Source organism: Loxodonta africana, chromosome 6, assembly GCF_030014295.1.
Source record: "Loxodonta africana isolate mLoxAfr1 chromosome 6, mLoxAfr1.hap2, whole genome shotgun sequence".
NCBI classification, from domain to species: Eukaryota; Metazoa; Chordata; class Mammalia; order Proboscidea; family Elephantidae; genus Loxodonta; species Loxodonta africana.
Window position 1 is genome coordinate 76,528,106 of NC_087347.1, and position 19,999 is coordinate 76,548,104.

Sequence of the window (19,999 nt, forward strand, 5' to 3'; positions counted from 1 at the left end):
GAAAATGGACCATGTTGAGCAGAACAAAAAACCCAGTGCCGTGTTCAGCAGAGGAATGACATAATCTAGCTTATATTTAACACAGTCCTCTCTGGCTCATGAGCTGGGAATCGACTGAAGTGGAACATGAGTGGAAGAAATAAAACCAGATGAGAGGTGGTAAGTAGTAACAGTCAAAACGGTAAGAAATAACCAGATGCTGGATATAATTTTGAAAGTGGAGCCAGCTGGATTTGCTGATGGAATGAACATATATAAGATATAAAAGAAAGAGGAGTTAAGGATGACTCTGAAGTTTTGACCTGAATAACTAGAAGAACAGAATTGCTATTTACTGAGATAAGGAAGGTTGGAGAAACAGATTTGGGGGTGAATAAGTAGGAGCTCAATTTGGGAGACATATTAAATCTGTGATGCCTATGAGACTTTCAAAGAAGTTGGTTTTAGCCTATTGAGACCCATGCAGACTTCTGACTTAGAGAATTGTAAGATAATAAACATACATTGTTTTAAGCCACTAGGTTTGTGGCAATTTGTTATGGCAGTGATAGAAAACAAATACACCTGCCCTCTTCCAGACCCAGTTAATTGTTCTTGCAAGGCCTGGCAAAACATACTGGCCATCCTGCCCCAGGCCCCATGGTCTCACTACCATCATTACCTTCTGCCTTCTCTAAGCTTGTTTCTGAACTGGAAAATGTTTTTTCCACGCACATACATCCTCTGCTTGGTCCCAGTCTCATTCTGTGGCTACAATATCCTGCCATACTTTTAACACATTATTTTCAAACCTGCACTCGGGCTGAAGTACAAATAATTCCAATTTCAGAGGCAGGAACCATTTCATTGCCCCTGAAGACCTTACTTTCATCATCCCAATCAGGTGAGAAACTGCACTATTTTTTAAAGATCTCCAGAGAAGGCTAGTCAACACCTTCCCTTTCAGAAACGACGTTTTCAGAAGTGAGACAAACATAATTTTAGACCTATCAATCAGTAAAGAGTTCACCATTCTTATACTCAACACTGTGATGGCCATGTGATGGAAAGAGAATAAGGCTCCATCCTGCCCCAACAGGAGCCAAGAGTCAGTTGAAATACGAGTCTATAATAATTAAATGACAAATTATGACAACTATAATGTCCTAAGACAATGTGTACAAAAAGTGTCCAACAAAGGACATGGGTTCCAAATGCTAAGGAATTCAGGGGAAGATCATTTCTGGCTAAGTCAGCCAGTGAGAATCGTCTAGTGCCCAGAGTCTACAACTTCCTGGAAGAAATTCAAATCAACTTCCAGCCATCTTGGATGGGACATGGAAGGCAATTCCAAAAACGTATCCATATGTCGGAATGGTGATATCCTAACACTTCTCAGGTGCTGTCATAAAATACTCAAAGCATTTATCTTGTTTTAACTTCTCCTCACAAACAGACACTATCTCTGGCTCAGTCTGTAATAGCAAAGCATCCCTTGGCCAAATTCTTCTCTTTCCAAAATTCAGCTCATAATGTGACAAAGAAATTCCCTAAGCTCAGGCTTCCTAGGAAATCATGCTAATAAAATAGTTCACAAACAATTACTGAGTACCCATGAGCCAGCCATCGTATGAGGCCCTAGGGAGAAAAAATTTAATCATCATAATAATTCTTCGAAGTAGGCACTATTATCTCCTTTTATAGAAAACGAGGCATGGGAAGGTTAACAATCCCACTCAAAATCACACAGCTAGTAATTGTCAGGGCCAGAATTTGAACCCAGGCAGTAGAGATGGACATATAAACAAATCATTGCAATATAATGTGATAAGGGCTATTAATAAAGGTCATGTTAAGGAACAATTGAATGTATCAGCTTCTGTTCTCACGTTTTGACTAAACTAACCAGATTCTTTGAGGTACTGTCACCTAAACTTCACCTTCTCAGTGTAAGCCTCAGGCACAGACGGTGCTTCTCTTTCAGGATTGTTTCTTACCAGGAGTAAACGGTCCCCGTGGGTTATACATATGATGAGGTTTAAAGATGCACTCGAAGAAGACGCATCCCAACTGAAGGTCAACATGTCTCAGAATAGGATTCTCTGTGTATCTAACACCAAAGTCTGCAACTATTTCCTTAGGAGACAAAAGAAATGTCATCCTCCTTTGCTCGTCATTCTCCTTTGCTCACCATTCTCCTTGACTTTCAGTAAAATAAAGCTGACTTCAGGATGCTTGGGATGCCCACTGGTCTTTGTTCCCTTGCCCTCAGGAGAACTTAACCTCCCAAAGAACTCACTGCATCAGCTGTGAGGATGCTCCACTATGAAGGAGGATGGCAATGGCAAGTTCGTGGGCTGCCCTGGGAGCAGGTTTCTCAGGTTCTGTAAGTCATATTAAACCCTTTCGTTCCCAGTGGTGCATAAAGCTACCATGAATTTTTTCAGCCTCTGGGGCTTCTTGGGAAGCTGTGGTACCATTGAAAGTGCACGCTGCCACAACGCAGGGGCCTTTATGACTGTTTGAAACCAAAGAAAGGCAGTTTTTACAGGGTATTGTAAGAGGTGTCTGAATTTTTGGCAGGAAAAATAGAAATTTTGAAAATTTTTCTTTGTTACACATAGGTACTAGTAGACCCTGGTGGGGACTCTGGAGTAGGATTAATGGTACATCACACGCACCAAGGGACACTAAGGGTAGGTTTGTGGGCGGAGCAAGAAAAAAAACCCATACTACCTACCAAAAATTCGGACATACTCAATGATTCAGCACGCTTCCATTCATTAATGGAACATGCAGTCAACAAAAAATTCAAAGAAAATAATTGGGTTTCCAAAGGGTTAGAGGGGTGGAGAGAGGGGACAGAGATGGTATGGACACAAGGCCCAGGACCCCAAACACCTAGCCCTCTCCTATCAGTCACACCCCCCTCACCTCTCCCTCTACCACCCCAAGGAGACAGGCCCAAGGCAACTCTTCTTTATCTTAAGCCTTCACTTTGGTTATAGGAGTGTGAATGATGTGTTGGTGACAGTGGAACCGGGAGCATAGACTAGGTGTGACAGAGTTCAAGCAAAGACTTGCAGGACCTAAGAGCAATTTAATACGGGAGGTTAGGGATAGGGACACATCAAGAACACTGATATTTTGATCCAGAGCAACCAGGAAAATGATGGGGCCGTTTACAGAAATAGGAGCATCAGGAAGAGAAGTCAGCTCACTAGGCAGCAGTCTAACAAGTTCAATTGTGTCTGAGCTCTGTCCTGGACCTCACTTTCTTGGTTTATAAAATGGCAAGGTGGGAATGAATGATACCTACCATCCTTTCCAGCTCTAATATTCTGTGACATTATGATTTCCAAATAAGTAACCTTGGGATAGTATATCAAACTGAGAGGCCAATATTCCCCATGCAAATTAGCTAGGGCAAACAGTAGATCATTCTAGGGTGTGAACTGGTTGGCTGGAACGTTGAGGGGATATTACTGCCAGTATTTTGTAGAAGGTCTTATGGTCTATGAAAAGATGCTGGTTATGTGATAGTACCTCAGTTAAGGAAGGTGAGCTTCAGCAACAGAGCAATTGTTGGGACACTTGTTAACAGAGCGTGCCCAGGTTCCTACCTTGAAATGCAAACTTACAGCTTTTCTGGTACACTTATACAACACTGCTGCTTATTTCAGGAGGAGGAAAACTACTAACACTGGGATTACCAGCAATATCTATGCACTAACAGCCTTGATGCCCAGTGTCAATAGCTATTTCACCCAGAGGTGGGCCTGTGGTAACAGCTGACATTTCACCCAAACATCAGCTGTTACCACCATGGCTGCCAAAAACTCTTCTTTCTGGAGTAGACTGAAGACAAGAAATTTAAGTTTTCACTAACAGTTTGGTTCAACCGGTCTTTGGAGCAAAGGCTGGTGGTCACTTGCCTTGACTGCTATGGCAGTTTTCTTGAGCATTCTTCACGCTGAAGATTTCCAAAGTTCCGGGCTCCCTAAATCTTACCCTGTCACTTCCTTCTCTCCAACACAGTGAGTGCCTCCTGAAGGAGTTATACACCCACAACTTGATAATACAACTGCTTTGACTTATATCATCTCCTCAGCTGTCCTTGAGCCTGGTCTGCAGAGTTCTGTTGGGGATAGATGACCTTTTCCTCAGCTACCAGCTGAGAATGGCAGAGAAAAAACAACTGGCAGCAGCTCTTTGGTTTAGAGGGGCTTGTGCCTCTGGGTGGCGCAAGAAAATTCCAAAGCTAGGCACCTTTATTTTGGTTCTGCTATTTTTATGCCCTCACTAGGCAACTTTAGCAAATTATTTACTCTCCCTCTGCCTCTTCTTCCCATGCAAGCTATGCAGCCCCTTTCTCATGGGCCTCATCTGAAACACCATTTATGAAAACTCAGGTTATTCAGCTTTATCAATGGCACCAAAGTGTTAACAGCAGAAATCACTGGGTCAGTGAAACATGGGTACAATTTATTTACTTCCTTAAGCCTTTCTGCATTTTCTAAACTGTCTACAGGCTGCATGAATTATTTCTATAACAAAAAAGGGCGTTGCCATTTCATAAATTTTATAAATCAGGAATGTGAGGCCTGGGACAGAGCTCAGGTATAATTTGAACTTGTTATTTTCACATTTTGTTTGGAAAATGTAAACATATAAAAATGTGTGCCTTCACTTTCTTTTTCTAAAAGTAACATTTTATTGCATTTTTGATGAAAGCTTACGCAGCAAATTAGGTCCCCATTTTGACAAGTTTCACAGACTTGTTCAGTGACTAGTAACATTTTTCACAATGTGTTGACATTCTCATTAATTGTGCTCTGGTTATTCTGTTTCCAGTACTCTAATTTCCCTGCCCCCTTTTTTTTTGTAACTGTTGACCTTTTGGTCTTATACAGATGGTTTTTTAATGGAGTCCCATATTCACAAGGAATAGCCTTTATTTTGTGTGCCAATCTGTTATTTCACTAAAAGGTGACCTAAGGGGATCATTTCAGTTCAAGATTTAGAGCATCTCAGGGCTGTAGTCTCAGGGAGTCCTCCAGTCTCAAGTGGTCCAATAGGGCTAGGCTTTTTAAGAATTTGACTTCTGTTCCATGTTTTTCTCCCATTCTATCCAGGTCCCTCTATTGTGGCCCTGATCAGAACTGTTGGTAGTGGTAGCAGGTACCATCTAGTTCTTCTGGCCTCAGGGTAGATAAGTTTATGGCTTGTGTAGGTTATTAGCCCTGTGAACTATTTCTTCTCTGAGATTTTTGTTTCCTTCTTTCTTTTTTGTTTCTAATGAGTAGAGACCAATAGTTGTATCTAAGACGGCTGCTTGAAAGCTTCTAAAACCCCAGACACTACTCACTACACTAGGATAGAGAACATCAACTTTGTGGTGCCAACTGACTGAACTGTCCCATGAAATAAGGACCGAATCCTTCAAACCCAGAAAGCCATTCTTGCAAGGTGTTTGTTTATATCTGCAAAGTATCTGTAACTGTGTCTGCTATAATTATCTATGTGCTCACACACATATCTACACATACACGTACATCTAGATACTTCTGTGTATACATATGTACTCAGTTGTTCACATATTTACCTATATGTGACCATACACCCATTATCTGACTATTGCTGGTATTGTTGCCAAATTATTCATATCATATTCCTTAGCACAAACATCCTTTTCTCTTGAGCACTTCTTAGTGGCATTGTTTACTTTGGTCAAGCTCTGCTCATTATACTGCCTTCACTTTCAAGGACATATTTCCTTCTTCCAGAGCATTTGCTGACTGTTGGGATTCTTTATCAACAAGTTGGCAGGTTAAAAGGTAGTGTCTTGGTTACAAAACTAGGTTCCCATGAGCTCAGTACAAGAAGAACTAAAGAAATGTCCCTCCCAACTATATCTCTTCCTATTGGGTTAGGGTGGACTTTAACTTTCTCAAGCCACTATGATTCCATGAAATGTCTTACGATTATAGTTACATTTCAGTCTAGACTAAGTTCCCAAGATAGTAGTGAGGTCCACCTTCTGCCTCTTGGCAGGGAGACCTGGCTTTATGAGCATGAGAGAACAGTCTCTCCTCATCTCAAGGTCTTCATTATCTAAAAAGAATATCTGCATTAGAATGGATGCAAAGGGGATAAAAATTCTCACCACAGGAGCTCCTGGATTCAGAACACATAGATATCTCCAACAAGGTATTTAACTTAAACCATTGATCAAAGAGCTGCTGGGTTAAAATCTCTTTCAATAATGTGATTTCAATCAATGCCATCAAAGCAAAAAATTAGCAGCACCACCTACAAGAAAAAATGTATTTTGCACCATAAAAAGTTTTGCAAAATTTTTTTTAAAAAGTTGTTTTTTTCTAATTTTTTTAATTTCATGAAAAATGTAAATAATTTTGCCCTACACATTCTGATTCTTCACCTTACTAAAATTGTTAGTGCAAGCCAAAACCATAACCAAAGGTCGAGATTAAAATTTCACTCAAATACACAGACAAAATGCTGTTATCTCAAGAGTGAAATTCAAATAAATAAGAGGCAAGGTAAACAGACCTAAAGCTGTTAATCCCTGGCTGACCTTGAGTCCAAAAGTGGAGGCAATAGACTGGCAAATAAGACAGGCTGTTAGGTAGAAAGGCAAATAAGATGCTTAATTCTGCTTACACAACTCACGCAGCATAATTGATAAATATTATTGATTACAAAGATTTCTAAAATAGAGTTTCTTCTCTGGAATCAGAGATTGCAGTTATAAACATTCCAGAAGCAAATACATTTGTCAGTTTTACAGACAAACATCTTAAAGTTATACAAGCTGAGATACTGAATAAACAAATGAACTCTTTCCTAGTGTGAAATATAACTTCAAGAAAAGATATATTTGAGAATTGTCTGAGCAAAGGAGATGTAGAGCATAGGAATTACAATTGACTTATTTTTTAGTTATTTCATAGAACTCAAACTAAGACTAGGACTGGATCTGTATTTTGTACACTGAAAAACTGCCAGAAATAGTTCAAATTATACTGTTTTAGCCTGGCACTGGTACAATGACAGATACATCGACCAATGGAACAGATTTGAGAACCCAGATGTAAATTCATTCACCTGTGGTCACCTGATCTTCTACAAGGGCCCAAAGTCTATCACACAGGGAAAAGACAGTCTTTTTAACAAATGGTGCTGGCAAAACTGGATGTCCATCTGCAAAAAAGTGAAACAGGACCCATACCTCATACCATATACAAAAACTAACTCAAAATGGATCAAAGACCTAAATGTAAAGCTAAAAACTATGAAGTTCATAGAAGAAAAAATAGGATCAATGCTAGAGGCCCTAATACACAGAATTAACATGACACAAACCACAACCAACAATATACAAACTCCAGAAGATAAGCTAGATAACTGGGATCTTCTAAAAATTAAACACTTAAGATCATCAAAAGACTTCACCAAAAGAGTAAAAAGAGAACCTACAGACTGGGGGAAAAAATTTGGCTATTACAAATCAGACAAAGGTCTAATCTCTAAAATCTACAAGAAAATCTAACACTTCTACAACAAAAAGACAAACAATCCAATTAAAAAATGGGCAAAGGAAATGAACAGGTGCTTCACCAAAGAAGACATTCAAGCGGCCAACAAACATATGAGGAAATGCTCACGACCACTAGCCATTAGAAAAATGCAAATCAAAACCACAATGAGATGCCATCTCACCCCAGCATTACCAGCACAAATCAAAAAAATAGGAAATAATAAATGTTGGAGAGGCTTCAGGAGACTGGAACTCTTACACACTGCTGGTGGGAATGCAAAATAATACAACCATTTTGGAAAATGATATGCCTCTTCCTTAGAAAACTACAAATAGAAATACCATAGGATCCAGCAATCCCACTCCCAGGTACATATCCTAGAGAAAAGTCATCACACGAATAGACATATGCACACCCATGTTCATTGCAGCATTGTCCACAATAGCAAAAAGATGGAAACAACCTAGATGCCCATCAATAGATGAACGGATAAACAAACTGTGGTACATACACACAATGGAGTATTAAGCAACTAAAAAGAACAACAATGAATCTGTGAAGCATCTCATAACATGGATGAATCTGAAGGACATTATGCTGAGTGAAATAAGTCAATCACAAAAGGACAAATATTGTATGAGATTACTACTGTAAAAACTCATGAAAAGGTTTACACACAAAAAGAAACAATCTTTGATGGTTACAAGGGAGGGAAAGGGGTGGTAATGGAAAAACACTAAATAGACAATAGATAAGTGGTACTTTGGTGAAGGGTAAGACAGTACATAGTACTGTGGAAGCCAGCACAACTCATATAAGGCAAGGTCATGGAAGCTCCATAGATACATCCAAACTCCCTGAGGAACCAAATTGCTGGGCTGAGGGCTGTGGGGACCACGGTCTGGGGGACATGTAGTTCAACTGACATAACAGAGTTTATAAAGAAAAGGTTCTACATTCTACTTTGGTGAGTAGCATCTGACGTCTTAAAAGCCTGTGAGTGGCCATCTAGGATACTCCACTGGTCTCACCCCTTCAAAAGCGAGGAAGAAACTAAAGATACAAGGGAAAGGTTAGTCCAAATGACTAATGGACCACGTCTACCATGGCCTCTACCAGGCTGAGTCCAGTACAAGCAGATGGTACCCAGCTACCACCACTGACTGCCCTGACAGGGATCACAAGAGGGTCCCGGACAGAGCTGGAGAAAAATGTAGAACAGAATTCTAACTCAGAAAGAAAGGCCAGACTTGCTAAGCCTGACACAGACTGGAGAAACCCTGAGAGCATGGCTCAGTAATGAAGTCACTCCTGAGGTTCACTCTTCAGACTCATAAAAAAAGTCAGGACTAAAGGGGCATACCAGCCCTGAGGCAAGGACTAGAAGGCAGGAGGGGACAGGAAAGCTGGTAATTGTGAACCCAAGGTTGAGAAGAGTGTTGACATGTCGTGGGGTTGTTAACCAATGTCATAAAACAATATGTGTACTGTTTAATGAGAAACTAGTTTGTTCTGTGAATCTTCAATAAAGCACAATTTAAAAAATAAATAAATTATACTGTTTTTATGAAATCCACAAAGGTCTCTAACTAAAATGTGATGTTCTATAAGTCTTTTCTCAGGATTCAGCTTAAGCCTTTTGAGCAATAAAACAAGGTTCAAACTAAAAACACACAGAGCATTCTCATACAAAACTGATTTTGTACTTGGCAGGGCTCATCATGGCTAGTGGAGGGCAGTAGGGACCTGGTTCTAGGTCCAAGGCCAGTACACAGCACTGATTTTTACACTCTAAATTCCCCGAAGCCCTGGGAACAAACCTCTTATCTGTATTTATGTGGCAAACTCCATTCTCAAATTCAGGACCAATACCCATAGAACTCACCTGTGAAAGGTATATCAGCATGAGCAAACTTCTGTATTTATCCTTACCATTCACGAAGGCTCCTGGAGGAGCATATTTGCTGGAGTCCCAGTACAATCCCAGGGCCCTCCCCTGTTCTAGCAACTTCCTCACACCAGAGGTGGGCACTGGAAGGGACCTTGCTGTTGTTGCTATTAGGTGCCATCAAGTTGGCTCCAACTCATGGCAATCTTGTATATAAGAGACCTTCAAACCAAAAAACCTCATTGCCAGAGTCGATTCCAACTCATAGCGACCCTATAGGACAAAGTAGAACTGCCCCATAGGGTTTCCAAGGAATGGCTAGTAGAACTAATAGGGCACAAGAAATGCCCACTCCCCCCTCCACTCTGCCCATTTCCACTTCATCCCCATACTGGCTCCTCTAGGTCCCAATCCTAATCCTGCTTGCCTGCCTCCCTTTGCTTTCCTCTGTGACAGCTCAGTGACAATTAAGCAGGGAAGCAAATGCAGACTTCGGCCAGGGCGTGAATTCCCTTTCATGGCTAAGCCCCGGTGTCCTGAACAGGGCAGCAGAGGCATTGATGGGAGGGTTGCTGTTAGTTGCCATCCAGTCGACTTCAACTCACGGAGGCCCCACATACATCAAAAGGAAATACTGCCTGGTCCCGCGCCATCTTCATGATAGTTGCTGTGTTTGAATCCGTTGTTGCAGCTATTGCATAGTGCCTTCCAACCTAGGGGGCTCATCCTCCAGCTCTAGACTGGACAATATTCTGTTGTGATTCATTAGGTTTTCATTGGGTAATTTTTGGAAGTAGATTGTCAGGCCTTTCTTCCTAGTCTGTTTTAGTCTGGAAGCTCCACTAAAACCTGTCCACCATGGGTGAGCCTGCTGGTATTTGACATACCAGCATCATAGCAGCACACAAGCCACCACAGTACAACAAACTGATAGACGGGTGATGGTGACAATAGGTAGCCACTGGGTAATCTGGGACTTCACGCTCAGGAATAGCCAGAGTTGGGCTCTAACATGGCTTTGGCAGATATTTCTGTGGTAACTGCATCAGTTCTTCCTCTCTGGTGAATGAAGAAGGAGGAAAGAGTAGGACCCTTGGCCCTTCTCACCTCCCCAGAGATTAAGCATCAGTCAACTCTTGCTTCTCTAAGCTTGGAGCTGAGAGGTATGGAGCAGGAGCAGTACAGTGGAGGGATGAGAATGCAGGTGGGAGGACAGCCTGAAAAGTTCCAGATGCTCACCGAGGCCACTGTTTGACACTTCTGCTTAGTGCCGAGCAGGGAGGATAGGAGGCCCCTGCTGGGAGGCCTCACGTTCTGCTGCACATCTGGGACCTGAAGCCCTCAGATGGGGTCCTATACTTAGACCGCCAGGAGGAGGATAATGACATGTCACTGCCGCCTCCAGGGCCGGCCCCCCACCTCCACAATGACATATGACTCAACTTCCCCACAGAGCACCAGCTGAGAGGGGAGCCACCACAGGAGCTGAGGATAAAAGCTGCAGCTGCATCCTGTAATTCCACCCTTGCCCTGGGTCTTCATCCCCCGCAGTCGAGTGCCTAGGTTGTGTCTTAGGGTCTGCGAATTTGGGCAAGGTCAGCCCCATTACCAGAAGGAAGGAATCACTCCATTTCTTAGAGGCTGACGCGAGCAGCCTGGAGCAAACCAGGGAAGAACAAATGGCTTCGGAATCTCAGAGATGTAGGTCTCTGGAAAAGACACAGGTCTTTCAGCCAATGATTTAAAGTTGTGAACCTCTCACTTGAATCTCCTGAGCTCCCTCCATCTTGCATTCCTCACAACAACGTGACTAGCATAAGAATTTACAAGTCCCCAGTTTTTTTTTTAGTCTTTTTAATGAGAGCCAGGTAAAAACGGACCCTAACGGTCACAGACCATGGCATCCATTCACCCTCACTAAGAGTTGGTGAGATCCCAACCTCATTCACAGAACCTCAGAGCCACTGAATGTGGGAGCCAGAAGGGTCTTTTCCCCCCGAAAGCTGTAACTGTTATAGTTAAAGACAAATCTCAGAGGCAGAGACTACCAAAGCCAATCTCTTTGTTTCACTGAAGAAAACAATGTAGGCAGGGTCCTGGGTAGCACGAACAATTAAATGGTCGGCTACAAAAGGCTGGTGGTCAGAACCCACCGAGAAGCACCCAGGAAGAAAGGCCTGGTGATCTGCATCTGGAAAATCAGCCACTGAAAACCCTATGGAGCACAGCTCTACTCTCCAGTACATGGGGTCGCCATGAGTCAGAACCAACTCTATGGCAATTGTTTTTTTGTTTAATGGGTGAGGGCAATATATGCCACTGTTTTTCAAAGCACTTTCTATATCAGCCACTAGGCCAAGCACTTTTGGTACATTATTTCACTTTGTCCTTTGAGGCAGTTTTTCTCCCCATTTTATTAATCAGAGATATTCAGTGACTTGCCTGAGATCAGTGGTGAGTGGCCACGTGCTTCCAGGTTGATCTGACTCCAAAATTCATGATCTTAACTCTTACCAAAACGGGAGCCAGATTCAAATAATGGGACCATAACCACTTAAAAAAAAAAAAAAAATTAGTGGCAGAACTAAGACTAAAATCTGAATCTCCTAAATTCTATTCTGAAGAACTCTGTTATTTTATTTTTCCAAATCCTCTCTTCAGGCATTAAATACATTGGCTTCTAGTGTCAGGTTAAAATATCACATTTTCTTCAACATGTTAGGAAGGATAGTTCTTACCTAAAATAATTTGTAAAAGAGAAAAAAAAAAACAGACTCACATCTTATCTGGCACACTGGTAGTCACAGTCAAACCGTTTGCTGTAAATAGCGGTTAAGAATGAGGATTTTAGAGCCAAATAGCTGGGCTCAAATTTTGGTGGGTACCACCAAATAGTTTGTCCAAGGACAAGAAGAGTTATTTAAGTGTTCTATGACTTAATTCTTTTTTTTTTTCTTTTTAACATTGGGCTAGTAATAGCACTGACCTTATGGGGATTATTAATGAGTTACTCATGAAAATATAGCACTTAGACAGTACCTGGCACATAGTAAAAATAAAAAATTATTTTTATTTTATTTTAAGTATTCAATAAATACTGTTTTTGGGGGACCAAACCCATTAACTAGAGCTTAAGAAACAAAACAATAATGACAATATTTCAGCTCTATAGTGTTTTATGGCTTTCTCAGCCCTTCAACATAAAATATCTCATTTTTCATCTCTACTCGCAGTGCCAAAAGAAATAGCATTATCATATAATTTAGCTAGGAATGGCAGAATTAATGAAGGCAAGAGTGGCTGCAAAAAGCCTGCGATATTTCTGCACTGGTGTAAGCTGGTTGTTATGGCAACCGTCCCCTGTCAAGGACCCTTTGCCAGGCAGGGAGAGACCCATTTTTGGAGCCGTCACAGCACATCTGTTTCTCTGCTCAGCTGATTAGCCCTTGTTTGCAACAACGGGCAGATGGAAGTAAAAAGGGGGAAAAAAATTCTAAAAAGAAGCAAATGTTTATTTTATCCACAAGTCTGTTTTCCAATACAGAAAGAGACCGTTGGTTGTTTTAGGGAGATGTCAAGTAAACTGGATCCTTAACACATGGGCTGCTTCTTGCACTCGTGTGACTGTAGTCAAACTATAAGTTATAGGTGATGCTCCTTCCTGTGCGTCTTTTAAAATGATGTGTCTACCACTCCAATTTCAGAATATCCTTCTACAGTACTTTGACAGATCTTCATCGTAGGAGCTATCTCTGCTAGTTTGCAGACATTTCCCACATTGAACACCCCATATGAGCACACTAAAAAGTGAAAGAATGCAAGACCAGTAGGCTAGGAGACATGAATTCAGGGACTGTGTCTGCTCTGAACTAGCTCAGAGACCATCCCGTCACTGCCTTAGTTTCTTCATCTGTAAAGTGAGGCTTACAGCACCATGCTCTCTGAAAAGCCACACAAGCCTTAACACTTAACTAGGTATGTGCATTTGGACAAGATAACCTCCTATACCTCTTTGAGTGGTTATAAAATGGAGACAATAATAGCCACTAGAGAGAGTTGTGGCAATAAAATAACATAAAAAAGCACCTGTCACAACCCCAGGTGCACTGGCAGGTCCTTAGTAAGTGTAAGTTTCCTTCCTGCTATACACTTGTCCTGTTTGTCCGTGAACACAAAACTGTGCAGCTTGCAGCAGTCACAACCCGGGAGATTGAACAATCTGAGTTTTTTTATAATTTCACTGAGCTGATGAATGAACAAACTCTGCAATCACCTACCTCAGTACTTAGGAAAAACTTCGTTTTCTACTGTTTAAGTCATTTTCCACAGGGTAATCTTTTAAATGGTGTCCCTGGATGATGCCAATAGTTCATGCACCTGACATGAAAGGTGGAGGTCCAAGTCCAACCAGAGGCACCAGGGAAGAAAGGCTTGGTGACCGACTTTCAAAAAATCAGTCATCAAAAACCCTGTGGAGCACAGTTCTACTCTGACACACACAGGGTGGCCATGAGTCAGAGCTGACTAGAGGACAAGTGATTTTTTAACTTGTTAAATATACAGTTTCTATGCCAAACTTTGGAAACCATGGTAGTATAGTGGTTAAGAGCTAAGACTGCTAACCAAAAGTCTGAATCTACCAGGCACTCCTTGGAAACTCTATGGGGCAGTTCCACTCTGTTCTATAGGGTCACTACTAGTTGGAATCGACTCGACGGCAGTGCGTATGGGTTTCTGGATGCTGAACTTCATAGATTTTTCTTTGTCTCTTAAAATATTTCCTGGAGTGTAGTATGCTAGTGGCAGATTTAGCCTGGAAAAAAAAAAACAACGGTACTGATCTTAACTTTCAGATTAACCCTTTCACTCTGCCAGAGTAAATATTTCTTTAGTAGTATTGTTTCAAAGCACCTTCACACGAAGGGCAGCCCATAGTATTTCTCTTCTCCTGTACTGCTGCTTTGATAGTGCTTCTATCTGTATTCTTCAGCTTTACTAATGTCCAAGTGAGGCAGTGGAGAGGGTTGACATTATGGTTGTCGATTCACAGCTGCAGCCTTCAGCTGCCCCGGTGAACTGCGCATCTTGACTGCTCGTCAACATTTGATTGCGGTATGGTCACATTCCATTAGCTAGCTGGTTTATATTAGAGCCTATTCGAATTAAATACTGTAGTTACTCAAGCTTGTGAAATAATAATGAAAATAAAAATGGGAAAGAATAATTTTGTTCAATTTTCAAATATAAAATAGGAACAAGGATCTTTCAGCTTCAGTTAAAAAATAAAAGCAAAGGTTGTCTGCAATGGTTTTATTCCACTGGAGTTGGCATTGCATGCATTGTTATCACAGTCAATCTAAATACCACTTATTCACACAAATGGAAGCGAAGCAAATTAAGATCAATATACTATGCAGGCCATAATCTGAAGACAACATCAATTTCAGCCAGTACTGATTATACTTTCACAGTCTGCTCGCATGTGCGGATTTGTTGGAATGAATGGACAAATTGCTAACAAATGGAAAGTTGTTCCTGTGGACACTCCTATGGAGGATTATGAAGTGAAAAGCGGCTTTGTTGGAAAAATTAAATTTCCATTTGCAAAATGGAGCGTATTGGGCAGAAGCACATATTCGGAGCAAATCTTTGGTGCCTCCCCAGAGCAGTTGGGCCGACGCTCCTGAGAGGTGCACCTGAGGTCTCCATGCTGCCAACGGCCTGCTCCTCAGTTTATCCACTGCCGCAGGCAGCACGCGGCTCTGGATTTCCATGCTGAGAACAGAACCAGTTCCAGGCAATCTGGACTGCAGACTACTAAACTGCCCCCTATAGAAACACTCCACTCATTTTATTCAACCCAACTGAATATTGGGAAGGTGAAAAACATGTCTTGGTCACAAACTCCTCATTAGAAATGTACAAAACCAAGAGCAAGCTTGTCTTAATTATGCTTGGTGATTGGGAAAAGACCAGCTTGTTCCATGTTATGCCACCCCAAATATGAGTTCAGTGGCTCCATTAGGCTTTCCTTTGAGAAAAGAGCAATCAAAAACTACAGAGGAATTTGTTAATACCAGTAGTTGTAACAATCTTCCTCAAGCTTCCCTCTGAATTTATCTTACTCCTTTGACTTTTTTACCAACGTGTTCATTCATCCGACAGATGTTTTTTGAGCACCAACTCTGTGCCAAGCTGGGTGTCCCAAGTCCCTGACAGAGCTTGGAGTCTAGTTGTCAGACTCATCTGCCAGCAATTACAAAGTCATGGTGATGGTGTGCTAAAGGAGGGCGTAAAAGCTACTGTGAAAGCTTAGGGGAAAGGAGCCTCACAGTTTGCCAGGGATTAGGGAAGGTTTCCTAGGGAAGCTAGCATTTGAACTGAGACTTGAACTGAGACTTGAAGATTAAGGAGAAATTTTCCAGAGTCCAGAGGGCCATCCTAGATGATTTAACAGTACATGAAAAGGTTTAAAGGAATGAGATATCATAATGGATTTGGACAACTACCTGATATTCTCTACTGTTGGGGCATTAAGAACATGTAAGTGGGGAAAAAGTAACCACAGATGGAGCTGGCCAGGTAGATTTAAAAAAAATAAAGTTGGCATTGAGTTTGACTCATGGCGACCCCATGTGTTGCAGGGCAGAACTGCAGAACTGTAATCCATAGGGTTTTTAACGCTGTGACCTTTGGAAGCTGATCACCAGGCCTTTCTTCTGAGTCACTTCTGGGTGGGCTCAAACTGCCAACCTTTTGCTTCATAGTCAAGAGCTTCACTGTTTGGACCACCCAGGGACAGGTAGATACGGGCTAGAATATGAAGAGCTTGTTCACCACCCAGAGTTTTAACTTTGTCCTGCTGTGTTTCTCAAAGTAGGGCTCGAAATGTCTCGGTTCACGAGTTCTCTATAAACATTTTTATGTTTTTGTTCCAGTGATAATTTTATTAATAATAATAGGAGTAGGAATAAAAATATATTCCAGATCATCTTGATGATCATTTGGCACACAATTTCAGTGCTCATATTCTAAGGCAACGGATTTTATTAAGCTGGCACTAAGCAGTTGTCCCAGGCTTTGAGATAACAGGGCTACACCAGTTGAAGGCTAAAGGAGATTTGTTTGTACAAAGGTAGCACCCTAGCTGAAACAGAGAAAGTAGTGGAAGAACCAAGTCAGTGTGTGGTGCCCAGCCTCCAACTAACCCATGCTTTAGTTATTCACATTGCAAAGGACAACTCAGTTGCACAAAACAATGTCATTCATCTTATTAAGACTGCTTACTTGAATGTAAGAAATTTTGCTTTGTAGTTTTTTCATCATGTATTTTTTTCCCTTTTGGTTTTATAGTTCTATAAGTCTTAAGTGAGAAAGAGTTTATATCTAGTTTCATGTTTTTAAAACCATATTTAAGAAACACATAAGATTTAAGTAAACACTGGAATTTGTAGGAATGTTCTTTTCCTTTAAAATGGATCAGCCCATTACCTAAGTATGAAAAAGACAGTTATAGACCATGGAGAGCCATTGAAAAAATGTGAGCAGAGGTTGGCAGGAGGAGATCAGTATGTTATGGGACTACCTGGGCAGCCACATAGAGGAAGAACCACCATGGGGACAGACTGAAGACGGAAAAACCTCTAAGGAGGCAGGCGCATGGGTCCTTTTATTAAAAGAATCCATTTGCTTAATCCCAGAGAACTGCTCTCAGGCAGATGCCAGGGTATTATGGAATTAAACACTTAACTGACAAGCAAAGAAAGTTGTACTGGTGTTTCACAGCATGCCTTACCTAGCTTGAAGACATTCCAAACTTCTACATGTGTCATTTCACAGAGGATTCTGTGATGATGACAGAACCAAATTAGGACCAAATCCCTTGCTTTACTGCAGAGAGCTAACAAAGTACACAAGAGGAGATGCTATGTCCCTGGTAACAAAAGAAAATTGCCAGGGCTATTGCATACGATTTTGCAAGCCAGTTGGAACTGACAAATGGCTCTTGGCCAAGTCATGTGTCTGCTCAGGGAGGGTGTCTTTTGCTAATTAGCCCAAAAGCTGGATGAACTAGCCAAGCCATGACTCTTGGAGAAGGCTGCGTCTTCTGGAGTGGGAACCTTTTTCTAATTGCATCAAGACCCCCCATGAGCTAGCTGTGATTTAATCCTGCTTTTCTGGGGTTAAAAATCTCATTAATATCACTCACCAAAGTAGAACTATTACAATTCAATCAGGATAAAGATTTCTTCTTCCTGAAAGTTTTGTGTGTAAAGTATATGACTTACCCATTAAAAGGCATAGTAGCAAGGCACTCAACAAACACAAAGAACTGCTTACCTCGGGGGCCATCCAGAATGGGGTGCCAACTGATGTGTTTCTCCGCAAACGCGTACTGGTAAGTTGGGCTGAGACACCTACAAGAAAAGAGTGTCAGAATTCAGCAGTGAGCAGATGATTCCAGACCAGGGACTGGCAAAATTTCTCTATACAGGGCAATATATTAAATATTTTAGGTTTCGTGGGCCATATGGTCTCTGTCACAACTACTCAACTCTGCCATAGTAATGCAAAAGCAGCTATGGCCAAGTGAGCATGGCTGTGTTCCCATAAAATTTTATTGATGGATACTCAAGCTTGAATTTCGTATAATTTTCATGTGTCACAAAACATTATTTTTATCCTGATTTTTTTTTTTCCCTAGCCATTCAGAAATGTAAAAACCACGCTTAGCTTATGGGTAATACAAAACAGGAGGCAGGTCAGATTTGGCCCACAGCTCGTAGTTTGTCAACCCCTGTGTTAGAGCATTTATCATTTTATCTAAATTACTAGAATATTTTTTTACCTAATAAACGTTACCATCCGTATCACTGAAAATTTGGAATCAAAAGACAAATCAGTAACTAGGATTAACACAAAATACCTTCCTATATTTATGAAATATTTCACATCATTTCTTAATAAGGTGCTTCATTTTATGGAGGAAAAAGATTGGCATACATTATCTATACATACTATCAGTGCAGAAAAAATTTTCAATGTCTTATTGTACCTAGAGGCCTGGAAACCTGGCAAGAAAACAATGTCTGTCAAATGGAAAAAGAAATTGACTAATATTATTATCATGTTTTTTAGGGTTCAGTGTTGAGGACCTGAATTTTAATATGCTTCCAATGTACTTTATCTGTCTTTGTCCTCAACCACCTCTCTTCTTTATACCACAAGAGTATGAAGTGGAAGAAAAAATACACTGGATTAGCAATCAGAAGACCTATTTTCTATCCCAGTTACACCACGTACTAATTGTGTAAGTTCAGCAGACCACCTCACCTTTAAGCCTTAGTTTTCTCATCTTCAAATTGGGAATAACGATACCTGCTATACCTAACACAAAGGGTTCCGCTTAAGATTAAGTGAGAAAACAAATGCAAAAATGACTTATAAATCATAAAGCACTTGACAAATGACAAGTAATCTTCTTATACCAAGCAGAAGTCTAATGCAGCCCTTAAGAGAATGACAAGGTTGCCACTAAGGCCGTTGATGACAAGAACTTAGAAACCCGGCTTCATGTGTTCATTAGTGAAGGGCACACCTTTGAAAACATGGTTAGTTGTGTTAGCTGATCAAAAAAAAAAAAAAGCGAACCCGTAGCTTTTGAGTCAATTCCAACTCATAGCTACCCTATAGGACAGGGCAGAACTGCCCCACAGGGTTTCCAAGGCTGTAATCTTTTTCTCCTGTTGCTAGGCTGCTAACAGCCAAGTGCTTAACCACTGCACCATCAGGGGTCCTTGTTAGCCACTTACATTCTCTTTATTAGATGGACAAAGAGGGCTCTCTAAACTCTCTTGGCCATGGATAATTTCCCATTTTACCAAGTCCTCCACTATAATTTTGGTTAAAAAAAAAAAACCATGTTTGGTTTTAATTTCTAGAAATTTCTTTCGCAGCAACTAGAAGTTCCACAACCTTCTTCTGGAAAGATTAGGGGCTTTTACACTGATGCCAAATTGGAAAGCTGGTGCATGGTGAGACAGCATTAATCCCTGCTCTCATCCTTCTAGGCTCTTTCCCTTTACGACATATTCATGGCTTCCAGGATCATGTGGAAAACACATCTTTGATGGTATACGCTCAAGATATTATTGGATTTATACTCATTCCTTACATAGAAAGAAAAGCACAAGGCACGAACAAATTGCCCCTTCTGCTATTTTTCCTTGCCTGCTTTTTAGTAAATAGACAAATACATCTGAAGCAACTTCATTTATTTTTAAGTAATTTCTTCTGAGCAAATGATTCACTGATATTTTAACATCATTCTTTTTTATCAATAAAACAATGAATATTCAAAATCCATCAATCTTTTTTCTCCACTATGTTGACAGTGATAAAGAACATTTTAAAAAGTGGTTATATAAATGTTTTCTCATTGTAACAATGATCTTGAAATACTAAGTATTGTTGAGTTCATTTAAAAGATAAACCACTCGATAAACTTAAAAAGGAAAACCACATGACTTGTTTTTGACTGTCAATGTATGAGCACTGCCTGGAGATGTTT

The 19,999-nt window shown here is 40.9% G+C and overlaps 1 protein-coding gene across 1 annotated transcript in view; it reads right to left on the bottom strand.

Annotated features, from left to right (window-relative positions):
- The window catches only part of MYO3B (myosin IIIB), a 557,666-nt gene that overhangs the window by 520,734 nt on the left and 16,933 nt on the right, over positions 1–19,999 (bottom strand). The window contains 1 exon segment of the mRNA XM_010602840.3: positions 17,770–17,846. Within this exon segment, the coding sequence (XP_010601142.3) occupies positions 17,770–17,846 (77 nt within the window).